The following is a 21251-nucleotide window of genomic DNA, read 5'->3' on the forward strand; positions in this document are numbered from 1 at the left end:
AGGAGACACGTGGTACAATTTACAGACACAGTCCAATTGTTGCAAAAGTTTTTGGTTTAAAATGTTGTTGCCAAGGATCCAATAAAAGAATTATGTTCTTCCTCATCATCACCTTATCCATCCATACACATCAGCTTGGACGGGACAGTCTTCACTAGAAGTGTACTTCAGTCCAACAATAGGCTTACTCCGGGTTTCTAAATCCCCTTGCGTAAAATCTAACTGGATTTAAGAGTGACCAATGGCTTAACTGATGATACTGTGAATAGGATTGTTCTGTACATAAATTTTACTTGCAGGAGCGACTTTCTATTAGTGCTAACCTTTGATATATTTTAATCAAAGGTTAGCACTAATAGAAAGTATATATATATATATATATATATATATATATATATATATATATATATATATATATATATATATATATATATATATATAGACATTACAGAGACACCTGCACTGAATCACGGGTGATAGTGATACAACATTTTGATGAGCAGGACCCGGGATGATATATCTCCATCATATTCGGCACCCATCAAACACAATCCGTGTCCAAGGGGAGCCCTTACCGCCACATTCACCAGTAACAATTAGATTAGAAATGTAAACAAAACAAGTAACACATTGGCCACGCGGCCTGTTAAAAAAAAAAAAAAAGTAGGTGGATTAACTTGATGCACATCTAATTTCCTAGATCCTCTTATACTATTGCCAGGTGTATGTACACAAAGCGCATGTGGATAAAAGGGTTGAAACGAGAAGAGGGGGGGGGGAATCACATCATCACAATGTACAGAAATCTATGAGCTTCACTTTAGCTTTTACAAAGTCGTCTTTTTTTTAAATAATTATTAAAAAGTTTCTCACCAATCACCAAACATTTTCAACTGCCTCAAAATTAACCCACCCCTTGACACAGTATTAATTCCTCTAACTCCTAAAAACGATGCCTGTTCGGCTAGTTGTAAAAACGGGCAGCTGGTTGTTCAACAGATAGAACAGGCGTCCTAGTGAGGGAGACAGCATGGCTAGGCTTCACTCTCTTGGTGGAGGTGTGGAGAGCAAACGTTGTCTGTGACAACCAGATCAAGACTCAAGAGCAGTGTGCTGAGCGTCCTTTAAGACTAAGGCTTGGACTTCAGTTGGAACATTACAGCACAAGTAACATCAACACCCATGTGACCGACATGCATTTGTTCAAAAGCAAGGCAAGAAATCAAATGCACCTACAGTAGTCAGTTAAAACAGGGGTCACGTTAGTTATGACTGGACAAGTTAACATACCCATTTACTACACAACAACTTCTACTTTCACAGCTAGACAACATTGCATTGGAGGCTAACACAAGGCCAAAAATAAAGTAGAGCCAATTGTGTTTGCAGGCCAGAAGTGTACATACTGAAGAGGGGGAAGTAATGTAGATGCCATGTTCAGCTTTCTTGTTTTTGGTTTAGGCATGTGAAATTCCTTAAGAACACTTGGCATTTCCCATTGTACCTTGTCGTTTTAGGGTGTAATAAAAGGATCTTAAAATCCCTCAAATCAGCAAGTCTTATAAAAACATAATTTGAGTAGGATAATGTTCCAATTGAACGGCTGTGTTGTATTTTCTAAATAAAAACAACTAAAAGTTATAAACATTAAAGACTTTGGACTGGGGCTGAAGCAGCCACTCTGAAGGAGGAAAAAATTAAAAATAAAATGTGTCGATGAACTGAAGCTCCTTTTTAAAACTCCTTTGTAACATTGAACATCAAATATGTGACTTCCGCTAAAAAGTATACATGAGTAACATCTGCAGGTGCACGCAGTAAAAGCTTAGACCATCTGAATCTGTGGCAAACCATAGCATAATCAGTTGCGAGGGGGCATCCTATTAGGCAACCATAAAACAAATTTGATATTCTAAAACGACTCATATGTACATAGGTTTTCCCCTTCTCGTGTCCACTTTTACAGGGTGACGATGAAAATTTGAAGTGACTCCACGTGCATGGCATAGGTGTCTTCCTTCCGTAACGCCATCCTCCGTTTGAGTCCCAGGGGAACTCAGTCCAGCGACAGAACTGAGAGTTTGGATCCAAAAGCATTCCATGAATGCTACCGCTTCTCTCCAATACCGGGGGTTTCCCGTTGTAAAACTCTGATATGGATGTAGATTTAATACATGTACTGTGAATACTAATGCATTCTCTTCTTCTTCTTTGTTTTTTTTCTTTCGTTTTTTTTTTTTTAAACCTGTGTGTATTAGATGTGCATGAGTGTGTTTTTCCTATGCAGGAGGTCCAGCCCTGTGGCTCTGTGACAGCAGGAAGGCCTGAACCACCTCCTCAGTGTCCTGGGGGCTGGTGTTGACGTCTTCCAGGGCGTCTGCCACTGCAAACTGTCGGTCCCTGAGGCGATTCCAGTTAGATAAAATATTGTGATACTCAAAGACTTTCTCATAGTTTCCCACAGAGTTGTACAGTTTAATTAGCCCTCGGTAGTCGTATTCCAGTCCGCTGTAACCTTCGCCGAAGAGCTTCTTACCTACGTGACGAAAAGCAAAGAAGAAACAACTGACGTGAGACAGAAGAATATAAGAAATTGAATTATTGAGAAGACAAAAACGATGTATCTGGATAGGCCCCGCGGCGTCCGGTCTAGAGACTGACCAATCGCGATGGAGCGCAGGTACAGCCTCTCTGCGTCCTCGTACTGGTTCATGTCGTAGTTGTAGAGGGAGGCCAGGTGACCCACGGACAGGGCCACCTCATAGTCCTCCTGCCCCAGTAGCTGCTCCTTGATCTGGATCGCCTTGATGTGCATCTCCTCTGCCTCCTGGAACACAACCACAACATTTACATTTAGTCATTTAGCAGACGCTCTTATCCAGAGAGACTTACAGTAAGTACAGGGACATTCCCCCTGAGGCAAGTAGGGTGAAGTGCCTTGCCCAAGGACACAACATAATTTGGCACAGCCGGTGATCAAACCAGCAACTTTCTGATTAATAGCCCGATTCCCTAACCGCTAAGCCACCTAACGTTGACAAAGCTCCCAGCGCTCCTGGTGCAGAAACCTCAGGTTGACTTTTTCTTTTGAATGTAGACTGGCTTATGTCTAATTGACTTTCTTTTAACGTAGACTAACTACAGTCTAATATACTCTTTATTTTCACTTAGTAGATGCTTGTATCCAAAGCAACGTAAAGGAGGGGATTTGAACCTGAGGTTTTCTGATCTGCGGTCAAACTAACCACCGAGCTACACATGCGTACAGTATCTCCCCTTCCTGTGCCAGTAGGACACATGAATGAACAACAACACAGATTGCAGAGTGACTAAAGTGTGTCACAGGGCGGACACACTCTGTACCGATATCCTCTCAGACGGACGCTCATCTCTTGTGTGGGGACGAAAACACGATGATCTGACCTTAAACTTCCGCATGGACTGGTAGAGCCGGCCCAGGTTGCCGTAGTGTTTGGCCGTTTGGACGTTGAACTCCCCGAAGGCCTTCTTGGCCAGCTGGAGGGAGGAGAGGTGGAGGTCGTGAGCCTCCTGCAGGAGTCGCTCCTCCGTCTCCTTGTTGTGGCAGTCGATGGCGATCTCCTCCAGGATCAGAGCTGAGGGAGCACAGGCGTTAGGACGGGACACTAACTCAACCGTGAAGCAGCAAAGTTACAGAAAAATGACATTTGATGCCATGTCCCCACCCCTCCTCCACGCACGCACGCACGCACGCACGCACACACACACTTCCTTCCTTCAAGAACCGTGAGTATACACCCAAGTGCTCTGATGTCAACAGCAACAACAAACTGTAGGTTTGGAGGAAACAGCTTTTGTGGTTCAGTACCTTTGACCCTTTTGGAGGAGGCCAGTAACAGATGATCCTCTGGGAGAATGTGGGTGATGATGTCTATCGCTCGCTCTGCGTGGAATCTGGAGGGGGATACCAGGAGGGAGAAGATTGCACCCAGTGACACAAAGTACGTCAGGGGTGAAAGCACAAACATTTCCTAGGACATCAAATCACACTGGGACACGGTCAAAACACATTACACAATCAGAATCAGAATTAAGTTTAATCGCCAAGTAAGTGGTCACAAACAAGGAATTTACTTTGGTGGGCAGGTGCAAACAGTGAACATTTAAACATAATGAACAAAAAGAAAATGTACAACAATATAAAATAAACTACTGGCAGAGCTATACAATATAATATAAAAATACAAAATAAAGTTACAATACATATAAAATAAAATAATATAGACAAGAACAAGATATCTGCTCCAAATAATGAGTACTCACAGCGCATTGTCAAATTTCCCGGAGCTGTACAGGTGCACATAGGAGGAGTAGGCCAGGTCCTCGTGTGCTGTGGCTACGTGGATGTTCTTCCCTCCGAACACAGACTGTCTGATATCTAAAGCGGTCTGAAACCACAGAAACACAATTTTTAACATGAGATTATAGGCATGTGCCCTTAAGGCATGTATAGCCTAAAGGGACTCATACGCTAACTTACCTGGTATATTGCAACGGACTGGCAGATGTTATCAACATTCAGCAAATAAAATCCATAATCAAGGAGTGTGTCTGAATACTTTGGGTGCTTGAGTCCAAAATGTTCCCTGTAGCAGGAAATGGAAACAGTTTGAGACAACGTAAGACATGAAATCACAAGAGGAAATACATCCGACAACTGAGAAAATATAATTGATGACAACTCACCGTGCCAGAAAGACGGCATGTTTGATCAGCTGTTCGGCTTTCCTGAACTCCCTCTTGACAACGCAGGCCTGCCAAGAAAAGGGTCAAAATTCAGACAGAGTTCATCATGTTCAAGAGGTTTTTAGGACATAGTATTCTCTGAAAATATCACAAACTTGTGGTTTCACCATGTGCAACGCATCTTACTTTACAAAAGTGATGTCCTAAATGGCCAGTGATCAGAATATTCCCTGGGTGTGCCAGAAACACGAGGCCCACATGAAACAAGGGGGAACAACCATACCTTAGAAGACTGTCTGAGGACATCCACCACAACCTTCACAGGTAAACCTGCTGTGATCTCCTTCATAGCTTCTATACACCAGCGGTACGCCTGCAAAGACGAGGCGAAGCATACATGAAAACATGAGTTGTTTAGTGCAAGCCTGCTAAAATTAATCGTAATTCCAAGAAAAAATACAAAAAATATGTTTGTTTTTTTCTGGTGTTTCTATGACGACTGACACACGTACCTCATCGTAGTGGCTCTTAGCGAAGAGAAGAGCGCACAGCTCTCCGTACAGCGCAGCCTTGTTGGCATGGTGACCGTGTGTGGCGAGCTTGTCCATGTACGACTGGGCTAACTTCACCGTCTCTTCGCCAAGATGATACTTGCAATTCCCATTCCTGACATGCAGCAACCTGGGGGCACAGGACCAATCAAATCAGTCGTGATTACGGCACGGACCGAGCCCGTGTGGCACTGAAAATAGAGTTTGTGACGATAATCTAGGAGTTGAATCAATGGTGGACTACTGATGAGTGCTCTCTCTTGGAAGTCGCTTTGGATAAAAGCGTCTGCTAAATTAATAGATGTAAATGAGTGTCTGATATCTGACCTGACGCAGCACTCCACGGCACGGTACCAGTGTAAAACCTCGTCATGCAGCGTACACAGCTGATGGCAGGACAGGAACACCTTCTCCGCGTCGCCATACCAACCAGCGTCCGAGAGGAAGCCCCCTGCGACAGAGTCAACCAAACGTTGTGGCTAAGGTCTCGTTCCTCGTACACGTATAAAATCATATCTTGCGGGATTTCCCCTCTTAACTTAGATCTAAGAAGGCTTGACAAAGTGGCTGGTAGCAGGCAGGGGGGGTTAAAGTCACCTGCAAGTGACAGGTGCCACTGAACTCACACACTGTATATGATCTGATTGGTCGTCTTCTCTTAGGTTCAGACACAAACGCACTGAGGCATGAAGGAGACTCACCTAAAACAAAGCCGAACTGGATGGCCTTCTCCTTCACATGGGCTTCTGACTCTGCGATATAGGAGCACCGACGGCTGAAGGAGTTGGCCAGAACTGACGCTACCTTCACACCGTGATCCATGAGAGCCTGGAAACAGTGGTGGAGGAGATGCCTGGAAGCAGAGTTTAAATAAATTACACAACGTTCCATTTTGAATGAACAGAAGTGCCAACTCTCAAACAACGGTCGCAAAAGAGTCTTAGACATCAAGTCGCAGGCAACCTCTCAACATGGTTCTGTACAAGTTGATTCGCTCACTCTCGTTATTTCAGTTCACATCCTCTCACATTACTCCTCATATTATGAATTGTTATTCCTGAGTTTGATATAAGTCGAGTACCTTTTGTCTGACGCTCGTAGAACTTTGGCAAAAACCTCCAGCTCGCAGAACTCGCCTCCCAGCTGGCAAAGGCGGCCCTGTTGGTAGAGCTGGAACACGTGGAAGGGAGATAAAGAATACATATAAAAACGAGAGACGTCAACAATAAATTAATAAGCTATCGTTTAAGGGTCGGCGACGCCGTTTGTCCTTAGCACAACGTAGCCAGATTATCATACCACGTATTATTAAGGGTTAACATTAAGCAGTAGTCAATAAACTTAAGCAACTATGCATGTTGACAGTCAGTCACCTGGTCTATATAGCTGTACCTACCGATACCATCATATCTCGTAGCTAACACAGAACGTCAGAACTGCCACAGTCCGAAGACATCGGTAGCTAGCAAGCTAACGGTAATAGCACACAATATTTAAATGGTCTCAAGCCATCAGCGCGTGGAGAAAGATCACACAGAGGACATACCTTGTAGTAAACATCGAACTGAATATTCTCTGGGAGGGAACGTATATCTCTTCTGGATCGACTGTAATTATCCACTACTGCAGATATTGCAGTGTTGTACAATGTCTCCGGGATCCATTCGAGCTCCAAGGCAGCCATGTTGTTTTCCTTGGATTTCTGGCCAGCAACCAGGTCTTTGCTAGCAGAAATACCCCCTTCTTGATCGATGGTAGCTAGCTAGCCACCTCGTCAAGCTGGAATCGCCTTACCTTGTACCTTCTCATGTAGCTGAACAGCTAAACTGTTAAGAAGCCAATATTCACCATCTGTCATGCCATCGCCAGGCAGGGAAATACACAAAAAAATTTGACAGCTCCTCTCCACCCTTTTCCTCTGTCGCGTACCTTGACGTCAGTACGTACGACGCCAGCACGTTATTGTAGAAAACAAACAAAAAGGAAGAAAGCTGGAACGCTAACGATTCGACCTCTGACATCGCGGCAAAATTGTTGTTCAAATGGCCAAGCTGCCTATTTAATTAACCCATTCGAAGTATCTTATCAATTTTACAACAGTTTCATTACTATGGACGACGCAATAACTTTTAGAATGAGTGCATTCTCAGAGCGTGGAGGTAGGAGATACATGGAGGATCTGTTCGAGATTAAAGTGGAGTACGAGCCGATTCCAACGATGGAGGATAATCTTCCAGATTCGCCGACACCGGAAAATGGAGATTCTGAAGTCGATTTTACTGAGCGGACTCAAAACAGTGAAACCGACAACGCACAAACCGATGGCCCCGTGACTGCAATGTGGACAGAAACCATAGATAAAGAAGAGGGCGGTCAATCCGTGGCCGAAGGCAGAGTGTCACCATCCTTTCAGGAACATGGACAGCACACTGTTGACACTCGGAAGTCGGTTGCGTTTTTCGCTATATTTGATGGACATGGAGGTGGGGAAGCCGCAAATTTTGCGCAAAATAATCTGTGGAATATTCTAAAGAGACAACGGAGTTTTTGGTCCAAAGACCATGAAGAAGTGTGTGCAGCCCTCCGCAAGGGCTTTATCGCTTGTCATCATGCGATGTGGAAAAAGCTACGTAAGTATCTTATTGGCTAGTATTACATCGTACAGGTTTCACATCTCTACCTAGTCTCTGACGAGTTTATTGCTACTTTTACTCAAAGCTGAGTGGCCGAAGACCATCACCGGTTTACCCAGTACGTCAGGCACAACAGCGAGCGTCGTCGTGATCCGGGGCAGGCAAATGTATGTGGCCCATGTAGGGGATTCAGCGGTGGTGATCGGAGAGAAAGAAAATCCTAAAATGCCCATGGAGGCATTGGAAGTCACACAAGACCACAAACCTGAACTCCCCAAAGAAAGAGAGAGGATAGAGCGACTTGGTGGCAGGTGAGAGAGACTGTCCTGTTTACCAGGAAGTCACAGGCGATGACGATGATGATGATGATGGTGTGAGTGTGGTGTCAAGCAAGAGGGTTTTCCTCTGCAATTGTCTGTATGAAACCTTTGTCTAGCCAGCTAACTGGAGCCAAGTTCCAGCTGAAGCTCAGTCCTAACTGTCCTGCTTTTTCCCTCTTACTTCAGTGTAGTTAAGAAGTCTGGGGTGAACCGTGTGGTGTGGAAGAGACCCAGACTGACCCACAATGGGCCAGTAAGGAGAAGCACAGTCATCGACCAGATCCCCTTCCTGGCTGTGGCTCGAGCCTTGGGTACGCATGTCACATATTTGTCCTAACACGTACAGCTGACTACAGTTTCTGTCTCTGCTGTCTCTAGAATCTGTCCGTTTATGTTCCACACACGTCTTTTAATACGTGTGTAGAATCTGACCTTGAGTGTGCCACACAAACATTTCCACATCCAATCACAGTGCGTCGTCACATCCAATCACAGCGCGTCGTCACATCCAATCACAGCGCGTCGTCACATCCAATCACAGCGCGTCGTCACATCCAATCACAGCGCGTCGTCACATCCAATCACAGCGCGTCGTCACATCCAATCACAGCGTGTCGTCGCATCCAATCACAGCGCTTACTGACGTCGGTGTCTGCTCTTTCTCAGGGGATCTGTGGAGCTACGATTTCTACAGCGGGGAGTTCGTAGTGTCACCGGAGCCTGACACCGCGGTGTTGACCCTCGACCCTAAGCGCCACCGCTACGTCATCCTGGGCAGTGACGGCCTGTGGAACATGGTGCCCCCCAGGGAGGCTGTGCGCATGTGTCAGAGCCACGACGAGATGGTGGTAGGTGCCCATCCCCCGTCTCTCCCCCCGTCTCTCCCCCCGTCTCTCCCCCCGTCTCTCCCCCCGTCTCTCCCCCCGTCTCTCCCCCAGTTTCTCCCCCCGTCTCTCCCCCAGTTTCTCCCCCCGTCTCTCCCCCCGTCTCTCCCCCCGTCTCTCCCCCCGTCTCTCCCCCCGTCTCTCCCCCCGTCTCTCCCCCAGTCTCTCCATCTCTCGTTATCATTTTGCTCGCCTCTTCCTCAAACATTCAAACTTGCAGGGTCTAGATCTGCAGGTAATTGCTCCACCACTGAGTGATACCCTTCCCCCTCAGCCCCTCACCCAGAGCACCTGTGAGCTGTGTGTGTCTGTACGGTAGTTCTACTGGTTGACCCGGGGTTCTGTGTGCTCCGCAGGGTCCTAAAGGGATGTCCTGCGCCACTCGGCTGGGATGCACGGCCCTTCTGTTTTGGAAACAGCGCATGCTGCGTGCCGACAACACCACCGTCATCGTGCTGGCTCTGCAGGAGCCGGGCGGGGAAGATCTCCCCATGCACAACAACGAGATCATAGTGGACATGGACAAGGGGCTGGATCACGTGCCCTTCCCTGGACCTCCCTACCACACCTGCACTGTGCTGGTTAGTGTGACGCTGGGACAGGACATGTGGAACAGCAGCATGGGACGCTCTGTCCTTTCTTTCTTATTGCAGTGGAATGTCCCTTTTAATCGTGTCATCCGTACGTTTCATTTCATTTTGGTCACGTGAAAACGGAGATGTTAGAAATCGGACGTCTTGTGTAGAGCAGCGTAACCATTCCGACGGCCACAGTGACCCAGGCGTCACGCCGGCGGTCTACAGAGGTGTTGGTTTACCAAGTTCTTCTTCTCTTGTTACCAAGTTCTTCTTCTTTTGTTTTGGGGACAGAAGCCGGAGGCCATGTTTTGTGAAGAGGATGATGTTATTGAAGAGGAGGATTGGACTTGCATGGAGTGGTAGTGAGGTGACTGCCCAGTCCGTGACTGATCCTATATCGAACACACCCGTATGATTGACATCTGTACACCAAATCGACAGAAACCGTTGAAAATTTTAAGGTGTAAAAAAAATATATATATTTACGAGAAAAAAAATCTAGCCTCCTCTAGTCAACTTTTGGAGAAGGGAAACTGTTTTCAGTTAATGAACTTGGTCAATCACATTTCTGCATCTCCCTCATCTTGCTGTAGGGTACATCACAAACATTATCACGGAAACAGTTACATTTGAACCCATACCATGTCATCATTTGTGTACAGTAACTCTTTTCCCGGTTCCAGTGATTGGTTATGAGCTTTTTATCTGATGTTAAGTCAGTGACTGACATTTTGTTTTGGATGTATCCTACAGGAGTCCCCGGATGTGAAAGTGTCCTCCTCCTACAGTGTGTCGGTGGGGGTGGTGGAGTGGAGCGGCAGCCATTTTGGCTCTTTCCTCTGCCCCCAATCGGAGGCTCAGCCGGAGACAGTCTCACAGGAAGCTGCTCCGGCGCCACCAGGCGGAGCCTTGAACAGCCGCGACAACGCCAGGACACAGGCTCCTGGTGGCGCTCCCCCCTCCTCCAACCGGCCTCGCCGTGGCCTCCCTCGCTCCCCGTTCAACCCCTCCACCCCCTGGACACTTGGGCGGAGCTGCAGACCGCCCCCACGCAGGCGTCCGGCCCCCAGGCCTCCTCGCCAGCGGCTCCCTGGGAGGAGGAGACGGAAGGGGCAGAAGCTTCTCCCCAGCGCCCCCGAGGTCCAGCCACAGCACCGCAAGGCAGCCTTCTGGGTCTGCTGAAGAGGGCTCCTCAGAGTGGCTCAGCCCCAGGTCATCACTGCATGGAAGAACGCTTTTTGGGCAGTGTATACGTTGTGATCGGGTGTCAAATGTGCCACAGTTACGTTTTTCACAGTATATTGAGTGTTTGTGTTTCCTAGTCGAGCCAGGGGGGATGATCTTGTGATTTTTGTGAAGATTATGAGAACGGTGTGTTTTAATATGCTTTAATTTATCCCCTTATTTTAGTGTTTAGTTTTTTTTTATGAACCCAAGGCTCTTAACTGCTATTGTGGATGTTTGACGTGGTGTTTGTCATATTGATGTAGTTCTCTTTCAAAATCTTTTTGTCCTCTTTGTGAATGGAAAAAAGATTATTTATTGAAATGCACAATATATTTTTGCATATGAAATGTACACTGTATATTCCAAAGACAATGTATGCATTTTTTTTCTTAATTACAAAATTTGTAATTGGTCGTGTAGTGGTGTAAATTTGTTTCAGAATTAAGATTTTTTTTTTTTAAGTTGATGTTTAAACCGTCGGTTGATTGTTTCAACCGTTTGCCCTGATATTTAAACTTAACTGACAGTTAACTGGCTAGCATGGTGTGGCTAAAAGCCCAGCTAACAAAGCCTATGACAAGATCATGGATTTATAGCAGATATTACAAATGAATTTACTGTCACATCTGTTCACATTCATACAGAAATGGGTCAAAGGAGGATTACAATGCTCTCTGGCTATGATCTGTGTTTGTTACAATATTGTGTGACTAAGAAGGATAGGCCTTAATACCACAGGTCACATCATCTTCTTCTTATCTTCCACATGTAATTTTCTAGAGTGACCACCAGAGGGCAACAGTGTTTTAGCTTTCCTGTGACGCTGACATGTCATTCACGTGAATCATGAATCATGCTAAAGCAACAGTGTAGATTCACAGTGATTATGATTTTTTTCAAATGTGAACCAGTGAAGTATTTTCATAAACACATCTCAGTGCTGCCTTGGGTAGTCTGCCCACATCATTAACTTAATGATAAATCAAGACACTTACAATATTTTACTACAGTAAATAGTAACAAACATTAATACTCATGGAATGTGTTTCATCTTATCTAACATGGAATGTTTAAACACAGTTTAGTGGATGCATTTTAATATAAACAATTTGGATTTTAAATGAATTTGAGGGCTGTTTGTGAATGTTACACAAGCAAAGGTGTTGATTTCAGAAGTCGTCCAGACATTTTGTAATCAGGCCAGAAGGGCTGTTATGCTCTACGTTGTACATACATAGTAAACTTTGTCTTTTCATTGACTGGTTGTTTTGTGTTGTGTGTCTGGACTTGATGTTGAGCTGCATTATCTGCCTTAGATGTGACTGTTTGTGTGTGTGTGTGTGTGTGTGTGTGTGTGTCTGTAATAAACAAAGTTGTTACTTGCCAGCTCTCCTACTGTCATTTCTGTCAACATGTATGTCCCCTTTTTGTGAATATAACATATTTACGAATTTAAATAGCAAAGGATATAAGGCAGCAGTGTCAGACTTTGACCCAGTTATTGAAAAAACACGCTAAAAGTTACTTGTGTGGTTATTAAAAGATGTATCACTTGAAGCAAGCGTTCTGCTTACCAGGGCATTTCCAGATTATCCTTTGTGGCTCAGTCTTTATATATTGATAACCCCACCTGACCGGGTATTTTGCAGCTGTTCAGGATCAGGAACAGGAACAAACACAGCCCTGCTCTTTGTGTCAGTTTATACAGCCGGAGGACCCTCTCACCAAGCTCCACAGAGTGATCAAAGAAACGCATGAATTACATTTATTTTAAGCATGTCTGTACTTTCAATATAATTCAATTAAACATTTTATTTTTTTAGCAGACGCTTTCATCCATAGCGATAGCATACATCGATAGCATACAAACAGGCAATTTACAAACTGTACCTCAAATCACCAGCACAGCAGCCTATTTCATAAATCCTATGTGTAGCCAATTTCGTGAAACAATCAGCAATGGATGCAACCTTATATTCTGTATTACTTACATTCTGCAATCTACTGCAAGAATTTAAAAAAATGCAGCTATGCATTCATTTAATCAGACAATGATGTAAATGTTCCGAAGAAGACATAATAAATGATATAGTGGTACAAAGGGGCAAAATTAATGTTTGTTAGAAGGCACAGTGGATGTTTGTCCCGGTTTGGGATGTCTGAGACCAAAACTGAGGTGGTACAGAAGAAAGGGTCTGATGGTTTGGTCTCTCAGGCCATATATCAGACCACTCAGACACCTGGGCAAGTTCACAAGGCACAAAAACAGAAAATAATATATACTTAAAAGTGTGATTCTGTCCACTTTGTCACTGAAGGCTGTTATAATAGGGGAGATGAGGGTGGAGGAGAGAATGAGAAGCAGCTGAATCATGTGCAGCAGAACGGTTTTTTTAGCCTTGGTGGTCGAGGCTTTGCCTGAGGAAGCAGATCTGGCTGCTATCATCACACCAAAATAGGAGCACAAGATTACAATTCCCACAAATACAAAAGTGACACCAGTGAAGGCTTTATCAAAATCATAGAACAGTTTCTGTTTGAAAAGTGTTTCTTTAGCACAGAAACCCAGCATATACTGATCTAGAGGCAAAGATTCCAGGAGGATCAACATAAATATTCGGATTATGGTGTTTATGCCGCAGATGGCCCACACCACAGCAATAGACACACCTGCGTTCTTGACGGTGACGATGGCAGAGTGCCTCAGTGGGAAGCACACAGCCACATACCTCTCCAGTGACATCACCGCCAGGTTGTAAGGGGAGATGTCATTGGTAAGGATGCCCAACATGGCAATTATGGCACAGAGGTAGCGAATCATATACACGCGGGCTGTAGCCAGAATGTACAGAAGTTGTCCCACTAGTAACTGGAAGGTGTCAGAAAAAAGAAGATTGTACAACAAGACGTATCGGGGTGTCTCTCTAAAGACTGGCTTGTTTCTTAAAATGAATAATATGACCCCGTTGATATAAAGAAAGATTAACAATGGTGTGACAGAAAGCCCTTTGTAAGCGAGGGTGAAGTTGTCGTCGGGTTGTGTTACGTTTGACATCTCACAGCTGCATCTGAAAGAAAGAAAACACATTGACATTGTTAGATGTTATGTTGTTAGACACAACCAACAAATGCACTGCAAACACGAACAAGAATGTTTAGGGATGTTATTAGCCTCACATTATTATGAGTTTTGTCTTCAAATATTTATAATAAACAAGCATCTTTGTAAATAAATAATTCACATGAGAGCATAATCTTCTTTATGGTTGCTCATCTAACTGCAAGATAGACATGAAAGTAAGATAAATAAAACAAATCTGAAATAAAAAGAAGTTGCCATTTACTGTAAAAGCCCTGATCAGTTTTACCTGATGTCTTGAGTGTGAAGCTTGATAAATTGGTGGTGCTGGGATTACAGCAGATGATCTGAGAGGCTTGCATGAAATCCTCCTATTTAAATCCATTCATATCCTTATTGAGGCCACCAATAACATAGACATCAATTTGATTGCATCATTAGTGAAATCTAATGTGTGTGATAGAGAGAGAGAGAGAGAGAGAGAGTTTATGTGAGACAGTGTGTGTATGTGTGTGTGTTTGTGTGAGACAGTTTGTGTGTGTGTCTGTGTATCTGTTTGTGTGAGACAGTGTGTATATTTCTGTATGTGTGAGTGTGTGTGTGTGTTTGCGTGAGACAGTGTATGTGTGGCTTAGGTGACAACTGTGGCGTACATAAGGGATATCTAAAGTGTGCATGTTTGTGTGGGTGTAGGATTCTTTGCATCAAAGTGGAAAGGATGGTCTGATACACGAGCACGGCTTCTCTGAAGTTCTTTTTGCCAACATTTATAATTTGCATTAAATAATTTATTGAATAAGTTAAAATAATAAATAGTTGCACAGTTAGGGGTCAAAGTTAAGTTATATTAATTAACTCCTTACGCTTACTTCTCCTAAACCATACACAACATAAATGATGTCAGTGTTTACTCAAAACTTTAATGATTCAAAATTACATTAAATATTAATGATTTTTAATGAGGGGACAGGATCAGAGTGTTTGTCTTGTTCACTAGACAAGATTTAAATTTAGATTTAAAATTCAAAAAGACCCCAACTAACAAACAGGTGAACTACTGTTGTGTAGAAAACCATGCAATAGTACATCAATGATGTCATACATTTTGTACAGTTGGTGATTTTTTTTTAGCTGTTAGTAAATCCATTATTTAGTAACAAATGTCATTTACTTGATTTCCCAGACCAGAAATGGTTTGTTTCAGTTTATACAGCAGGAGGAGACTCTCGATAAACTCCACAGAGGGATAAAAGAAACGCATGAATTACAATGTCACGGTTTGATAGTATTTATTTTAAGCAAGCTTCTACTTTCAATATAATCCACAGGTTTACAAACCTATTTGTAGCCAATTACGTGAAACAATCAGCAATTGATGCAACCTTCTATTCTGTATTACACTTACATTCTGCAACCTACTACAAGAAAAAAAAGCAGCTATCATGCATTCATTTAGTCAGACAATGATGTAAACATTTGCAAGAAGACATAATAGATGATATAGTGGTACAAAGGGGTGTAATTAATGTTTGTTAGAAGGCACAGTGGATGTTTGTCCCAGTTTGGGATGTCTGAGACCAAAACTGAGGTGGTACAGAAGAAAGGGTCTGATGGTTTGGTCTCTCAGGCCATATATCAGACCACTCAGACACCTGGGCAAGTTCACAAGGCACAAAAACAGAATATAATAAATAGTTATAAGTGTGATTCTGTCCACTTTTCCATAGAAGGCTGTTAGAATAGGGGAGACGAGGGTGGAGGAGAGAATGAGAAGCAGCTGAATCATGTGCAGCAGAACGGTTTTTTTAGCCTTGGTGGTCGAGGCTTTGCCTGAGGAAGCAGATCTGGCTGCTATCATCACACCAAAATAGGAGCACAAGATTACAATTCCCACAAATACAAAAGTGACACCAGTGAAGGCTTTATCAAAATCATAGAACAGTTTCTGTTTGAAAAGTGTTTCTTTAGCACAGAAATCCAGCATATACTGATCTAGAGGCAAAGATTCCAGGAGGATCAACATAAATATTCGGATAATGGTGTTTATGCCGGAGATGGCCCACACCACAGCAATAGACACACCTGTGTTCTTGACGGTGACGATGGCAGAGTGCCTCAGTGGGAAGCACACAGCCACATACCTCTCCAGTGACATCACCGCCAGGTTGTAAGGGGAGATGTCATTGGTAAGGATGCCCAACATGGCAATTATGGCACAGAGGTAGCGAATCATATACACGCGGGCTGTAGCCAGTATGTACAGAAATTGTCCCACTAGTAACTGGAAGGTGTCAGCAAAAAGAAGATTGTACAACAAGACGTATCGGGGTGTCTCTCTAAAGACTGGCTTGTTTCTTAAAATGAATAATATGACCCCGTTGATATAAAGAAAGATTAACAATGGTGTGACAGAAAGCGTTGCAAAGAGGATACTCGTTCTGTAAGCGAGGGTGAAGTTGTCCTTGGGTTGTGTTAGGTTTGACATCTCACAGCTGCATCTGAAAGAAAGAAAACACATTGACATTGTTAGATGTTATGTTGTTAGACACAACCAACAAATGCACTGCAAACATTATTATGAGTTTTGTCTTCAAATCTTAAAGCATCTTACAAAAAATAGTTTTACATTAGAGAATAATGTTCTTTATGGTTGCTCATCTGACTGCAAGATAGACATGAAAGTAAGATAAATAAAACAAATCTGAAATAAAAAGAAGTTGCCATTTACTGTAAAGGCCCTGATCAGTTTTACCTGATGTCTTGAGTGTGAAGCTTGATAAGGTGGTGGTGCTGGGATTACAGCAGATGATCTGAGAGGCGTGCATGAAATCCTCCTATTTAAATTCATTCATATCCTTATTGAGCTCACCAATAACATAGACATCAATTTGATTGCATCATCAGTGAAATCTAATGTGTGTGTGTGTGAGAGAGAGAGAGAGAGAGAGAGAGAGAGAGAGAGAGAGAGAGAGAGAGAGAGAGAGAGAGAGAGAGAGAGAGAGAGAGACAGTGTTTATGTGAGACAGTGTGTGTGTGTATGTGTGTGTCTGTTTGTGTGAGACAGTGTGTGTATGTCTGTATGTGTGTGTGTGTGTGTGTGTGTGTGTGTGTGTGTGTGTGTGTGTGACAAATGCCATATAAACAGGGCATTTACAAACTGTACAAAATCTCCTGTTATCATTGGGAAAACACTCTGTTCAAAATCCAAAACTCATCTGGCATATGTAGGCACTTACATACACACCTGAAAACGCTTGCACTAAAAACAGAACACCAATCGGTCTGAGCCTTAGCACTACAAATAGGCCTCAGGTAAGCCATCTTGAGAACTTTGCAAGCATGGAGGCAATGAGAGTGTAGTTTTTGTCTATACTGACCCAACCCAACCCACCCCCTACTGAAAATATAGACATTGTAGTTAGTGTATGTGTTTTCAGTAACACTTTTCAATATTTTCTGTTACAGAGAGTTCTGGATTTTGATGCCGCCAAACTGCCACATGAGTTCATCTACGTGGATGAGGCAGGCTTCAATCTTGCCAAAACCAGGCGTCGGGGTCGTAACTTAGTTGGACAAAGGGCCGTTGTAAATGTCCCTGGTCAGCGTGGGGGAAATATCACCTTGTGTGCTGCACTTAGTGTCCAAGGAGCCCTGCTTCACCATGCCACTCTAGGTCCCTACAATACAGGACAGATCATAGCATTTTTAGATGCACTGCATGCAGTTGTGCAGGACAGACCAGAGCAGCCCAGGTTTGTTGTCATCTGGGATAATGTTAGTTTCCACCAGGCTGCTCTGGTCCGAGATTGGTTCAACAACCATAACCATTTCACACCTTTATACTTGTCCCCTTACAGCCCCTTTCTAAATGCAATCGAGGAATTATTTTCAGCATGGCGGTGGAAAGTTTATGATCGGCAACCACACGCCCGCATGCCTCTTCTGCAAGCAATGGAAAAGGCATGCGGAGACATTGAGGTGGGATCAATCCAAGGGTGGATTCGGCACACAAGGCGATATTTTCCCCGATGCCCGCAAGGACGTTGCCTGGGATGTTGACGAGGTCTTGTGGCCAGATCCAAACAGAAGGTGGCAACCATAAGCCCCCCCCCCCCCCTCCACAGCCCCCCCCCCCTCCACAGCCACCAACCACACACACACGCACACAAGTATATGGGTTTTTTTCAATAGCAATTTATCCAGTAATTACATGTTTTTTACTTTTTTGTTGCTAAATTTGATTTGTGATTTAATTTTTCTTTCTGCAAGAAGGTTTTTTGTAAAAACTCTTATTTGATTACTGCATAAATTCTACTTTTGAGTTTTACAGAAGACTAAGTCTGAGAAAATGAAAATAAAAATAGAAACACAAAGACTGCAGTGTTTTATATGAAGCCCATCAGTGCGTTGCTGGTGACATGAAAGAGTAATTCAAATGGTGCTTGTGTGTGTGGATTTGTTGCAAGAATTTGATTTTTAGAAAGGAGTGTTATGTTTTGATTGCAGTGTTTCATTTTGGCATAGATGTGAGTTGTTAATCTCCAAGTGCTATGTCTGATTGGCTTGTGTGTAGAGTTTTGACATAACGAGCCAAATTCTGCAAAAAGTGTGTAAGCAATAGGCAAAAACTGTAATGTATCCAGACAATAATGTATCCATTCACAAGAAGACATAATACATAATATTTTAGTATAAAGCATTGTAATTAGTGTTCATTAGAAGTTACAGTGGTCATAAATGACAGTGGGCATCGGGGCAGCAAGGGCTCAGGAGGTAGAGAGGATCATCCAGTAATCACAAGGTTGGTGTTTCGATCCTCGCCTCCTCCTGTCTGTGTGTCAAAGTGTCCTTGAGCAAAACACTGAAGCCCAAGTTACCCCTGATGGGCAGGCCAGCGCATTGCATGGCAGCTCTGTGTGTGTGTGTGTGTGTGTGTGTGTGTGTGTGTGTGTGTGTGTGTGTGTGTGTGTGTGTGTGTGTGTGTGTGTGTGTGTGTGGTGAAAATGTAAAGTGCTTTGAGTGCTGGTGAGGGACAAAAACAGGTGATGCAGTCTATTTACCAGATACCATAACTGGGTGACTGAGACCAAAACTGAGGTTGTACAGAAGAAAGGGTCTGATGGTTTGGTCTCTCAGGCCATAAATCAGACCACTCAGACACCTGGGCAAGTTCACAAGGGCAACAAACAGGGCATAATAAATACTTATAAATGTTATTCAATCTACTTTTCCAACAAAGGCTGATAGAATAGGGGTGACAAGGGTGGAGGAGAGAATGAGAAGCAGCTGAATCATGTGCAGCACAACTGTTTTTTTAGCCTTGCTGGTCGAGGCTTTGCCTGAGGAAGCAGATCTGGCTGCTATCATCACACCAAAGTAGGAGCACAAGATTACGATTCCCACAAATACAAAAGTGACGCCAGTGAAGGCTTTATCATAATCATAGAACACTTTGTGTTTATAAAGTGCTTCTTTAGAACAGAAATCCAGCATGTACTGATCTAGAGGCATAGACTCCAGGAGGATCAACATAAATATTCGGATGATGGTGCTTATGCCGGAGATGGCCCACACCACAGCAATAGACACACCTGTGTTCTTGACGGTGACGATGGCAGAGTGCCTCAGTGGGAAGCACACAGCCACATACCTCTCCAGTGACATCACCGCCAGGTTGTAAGGGGATATGCCAGTAGTAAGGAAGGTCATTAGGAGAATTAAGAAACAGAGGTAGCGAATCATATACACGCGGGCGTAAGCCAGTATGTACAGTAATTGTCCCACTGCTAACTGGAAGGTGTCAGAAAAAATAAGATTGTACAACAAGACGTATCGAGGTGTTTCTCTAAAGACTGGCTTGCTCCTTAAAGTGAATAATACAACCCCATTGATATAAAGAAAGATTAATAATGGTGGTATCGACACAGGTCCAGAGATTAAATTTGTTGTGAAACCTATTGTGATGTTGTCCTTGGGTTGTGTTACGTTTGACATCTCACAGCTGCATCTGAAAGAAAGAAAACACATTGACATTGTTAGATGTTATGTTGTTAGACACAACCAACAAATGCACTGCAAACACGAACAAGAATGTTTAGGGATGTTATTAGCCTCACGTTATTATGAGTTTTGTCTTCAAATATTTATAATAAACAAGCATAATCTTCTTTATGGTTGCTCATCTGACTGCAAGATAGACATGAAAGTAAGATAAATAAAACAAATCTGAAAAATAAGTTGCCATTTACTGTAAAGGCCCTGATCATTTTTACCTGATGTCTTGAGTGTGAAGCTTGATAAGGTGGTGGTGCTGGGATTACAGCAGATGATCTGAGAGGCGTGCATGAAATCCTCCTATTTAAATTCATTCATATCCTTATTGAGGCCACCAATAACATAGACATCAATTTGATTGCATCATCAGTGAAATCTAATGTGTGTGTGTGTGAGAGAGAGAAAAAGAGAGATAGAGAGAAAGAGAGAGAGACAGTGTTTGTGTGAGACAGTGTGTGTGTGTGTATGTGTGTGTCTGTTTGTGTGAGACAGTGTGTGTATGTCTGTATGTGTGTGTGTGTCTGTGTGTATGAGACAGTGTGTGTGTGGTTTGGGCGCAAACTGTGGCGTACACCAGGGATATCTAAAGTGTGTCTGTTTGTGTAGGTGTAGGATTGTTTGTATCAAAGTAGAAAGGATTGTCTGACATGGATCGCTTCTCTGAAGTCCTTTTTGCAAACATTTATAATTTGTATAATATACTTTATTGAAAAAATATACAGAATAAACAGTTGCACAGTTAGAGGTCAAAGTTAAATTATATTAGATTGTGAAATTGACGTCTTCTCCAACTTATCACTTGTGACACAAAACAGTTAATATGTTGTTTGTGATTGACTGTAGATAAATTCTCGTCTTGTGGTCAGATCAGGAGGACCGCAGTGATGTCATGGTGAAGGCCACATACATGCTTTACTCTCTATTGTCACAGATTAGATTACATCATCTGTCCACAAGGAAACATTGATCCCTCGTCAACAAAACCATACATAACATAAATGATGTCAATGTTTACTCAGAACTTTAATGAAGACCTAAAGGAATAATTAAAGTCGAAAATTACATTAAATATTAATGATTTTTAATGAGGGGACAAGGCTTCGTATCAGTGTGCAATAACAAGCAAGTTTCACTGTGGTTTGTACAAGGCCCAACCGCTCAGTTTGGAGCAAAGTCCCCTGGTGGATCTTGGTGGTATTG

General features: G+C 43.3%; 5 protein-coding genes across 6 annotated transcripts; 1 reads left to right on the forward strand and 4 right to left on the reverse strand.

The window, feature by feature from the left end:
• Window positions 1-854: 854 nt before the first annotated feature.
• Window positions 855-7179, reverse strand: LOC134039916 (amyloid protein-binding protein 2-like). Its single transcript, XM_062486108.1, has 13 exons — window positions 6823-7179; window positions 6358-6446; window positions 5978-6129; window positions 5604-5727; window positions 5238-5406; window positions 5009-5098; window positions 4726-4793; window positions 4520-4625; window positions 4303-4427; window positions 3848-3933; window positions 3424-3614; window positions 2662-2827; window positions 855-2536 (listed from the first exon to the last, which is right to left on the reverse strand). The coding sequence occupies exons 1-13, from the start codon at window positions 6958-6960 to the stop codon at window positions 2280-2282; spliced, it is 1761 nt and encodes a 586-aa protein (XP_062342092.1). The 5' UTR covers window positions 6961-7179; the 3' UTR covers window positions 855-2279.
• A 44-nt stretch (window positions 7180-7223) lies between these two features.
• Window positions 7224-11303, forward strand: LOC134039919 (protein phosphatase 1D-like). 2 transcript variants are annotated; one of them, XR_009932838.1, is made up of 7 exons: window positions 7224-7906; window positions 7995-8220; window positions 8416-8540; window positions 8896-9077; window positions 9470-9694; window positions 9983-10152; window positions 10445-11303. XR_009932838.1 is itself a non-coding variant. In XM_062486113.1 (7 exons), exons 1-6 carry the CDS (start codon window positions 7387-7389, stop codon window positions 10052-10054), a joined length of 1350 nt encoding a protein of 449 aa, XP_062342097.1. In that variant the 5' UTR covers window positions 7225-7386; the 3' UTR covers window positions 10055-10058; window positions 10445-11303. The 2 variants fall into 2 exon arrangements, 1 of the variants encoding a protein (XP_062342097.1); XM_062486113.1 differs by having other exon boundaries at window positions 7225-7906; window positions 9983-10058.
• A 1725-nt stretch (window positions 11304-13028) lies between these two features.
• Window positions 13029-13973, reverse strand: LOC134040069 (odorant receptor 131-2-like). The gene has a single exon (XM_062486292.1). It carries the CDS (start codon window positions 13971-13973, stop codon window positions 13029-13031), a length of 945 nt encoding a protein of 314 aa, XP_062342276.1.
• A 1479-nt stretch (window positions 13974-15452) lies between these two features.
• LOC134040070 (odorant receptor 131-2-like) lies at window positions 15453-16482 on the reverse strand. Its single transcript, XM_062486295.1, has one exon. The coding sequence runs from the start codon at window positions 16480-16482 to the stop codon at window positions 15520-15522; it is 963 nt and encodes a 320-aa protein (XP_062342279.1). The 3' UTR covers window positions 15453-15519.
• A 2478-nt stretch (window positions 16483-18960) lies between these two features.
• On the reverse strand, window positions 18961-20071 carry LOC134039645 (odorant receptor 131-2-like). The gene has a single exon (XM_062485641.1). It carries the CDS (start codon window positions 20028-20030, stop codon window positions 19215-19217), a length of 816 nt encoding a protein of 271 aa, XP_062341625.1. The 5' UTR covers window positions 20031-20071; the 3' UTR covers window positions 18961-19214.
• Between the last annotated feature and the right edge of the window lie 1180 nt (window positions 20072-21251).

The sequence above is a fragment of the Osmerus eperlanus genome, chromosome 19, assembly GCF_963692335.1.
Source record: "Osmerus eperlanus chromosome 19, fOsmEpe2.1, whole genome shotgun sequence".
Taxonomy (NCBI): Eukaryota; Metazoa; Chordata; class Actinopteri; order Osmeriformes; family Osmeridae; genus Osmerus; species Osmerus eperlanus.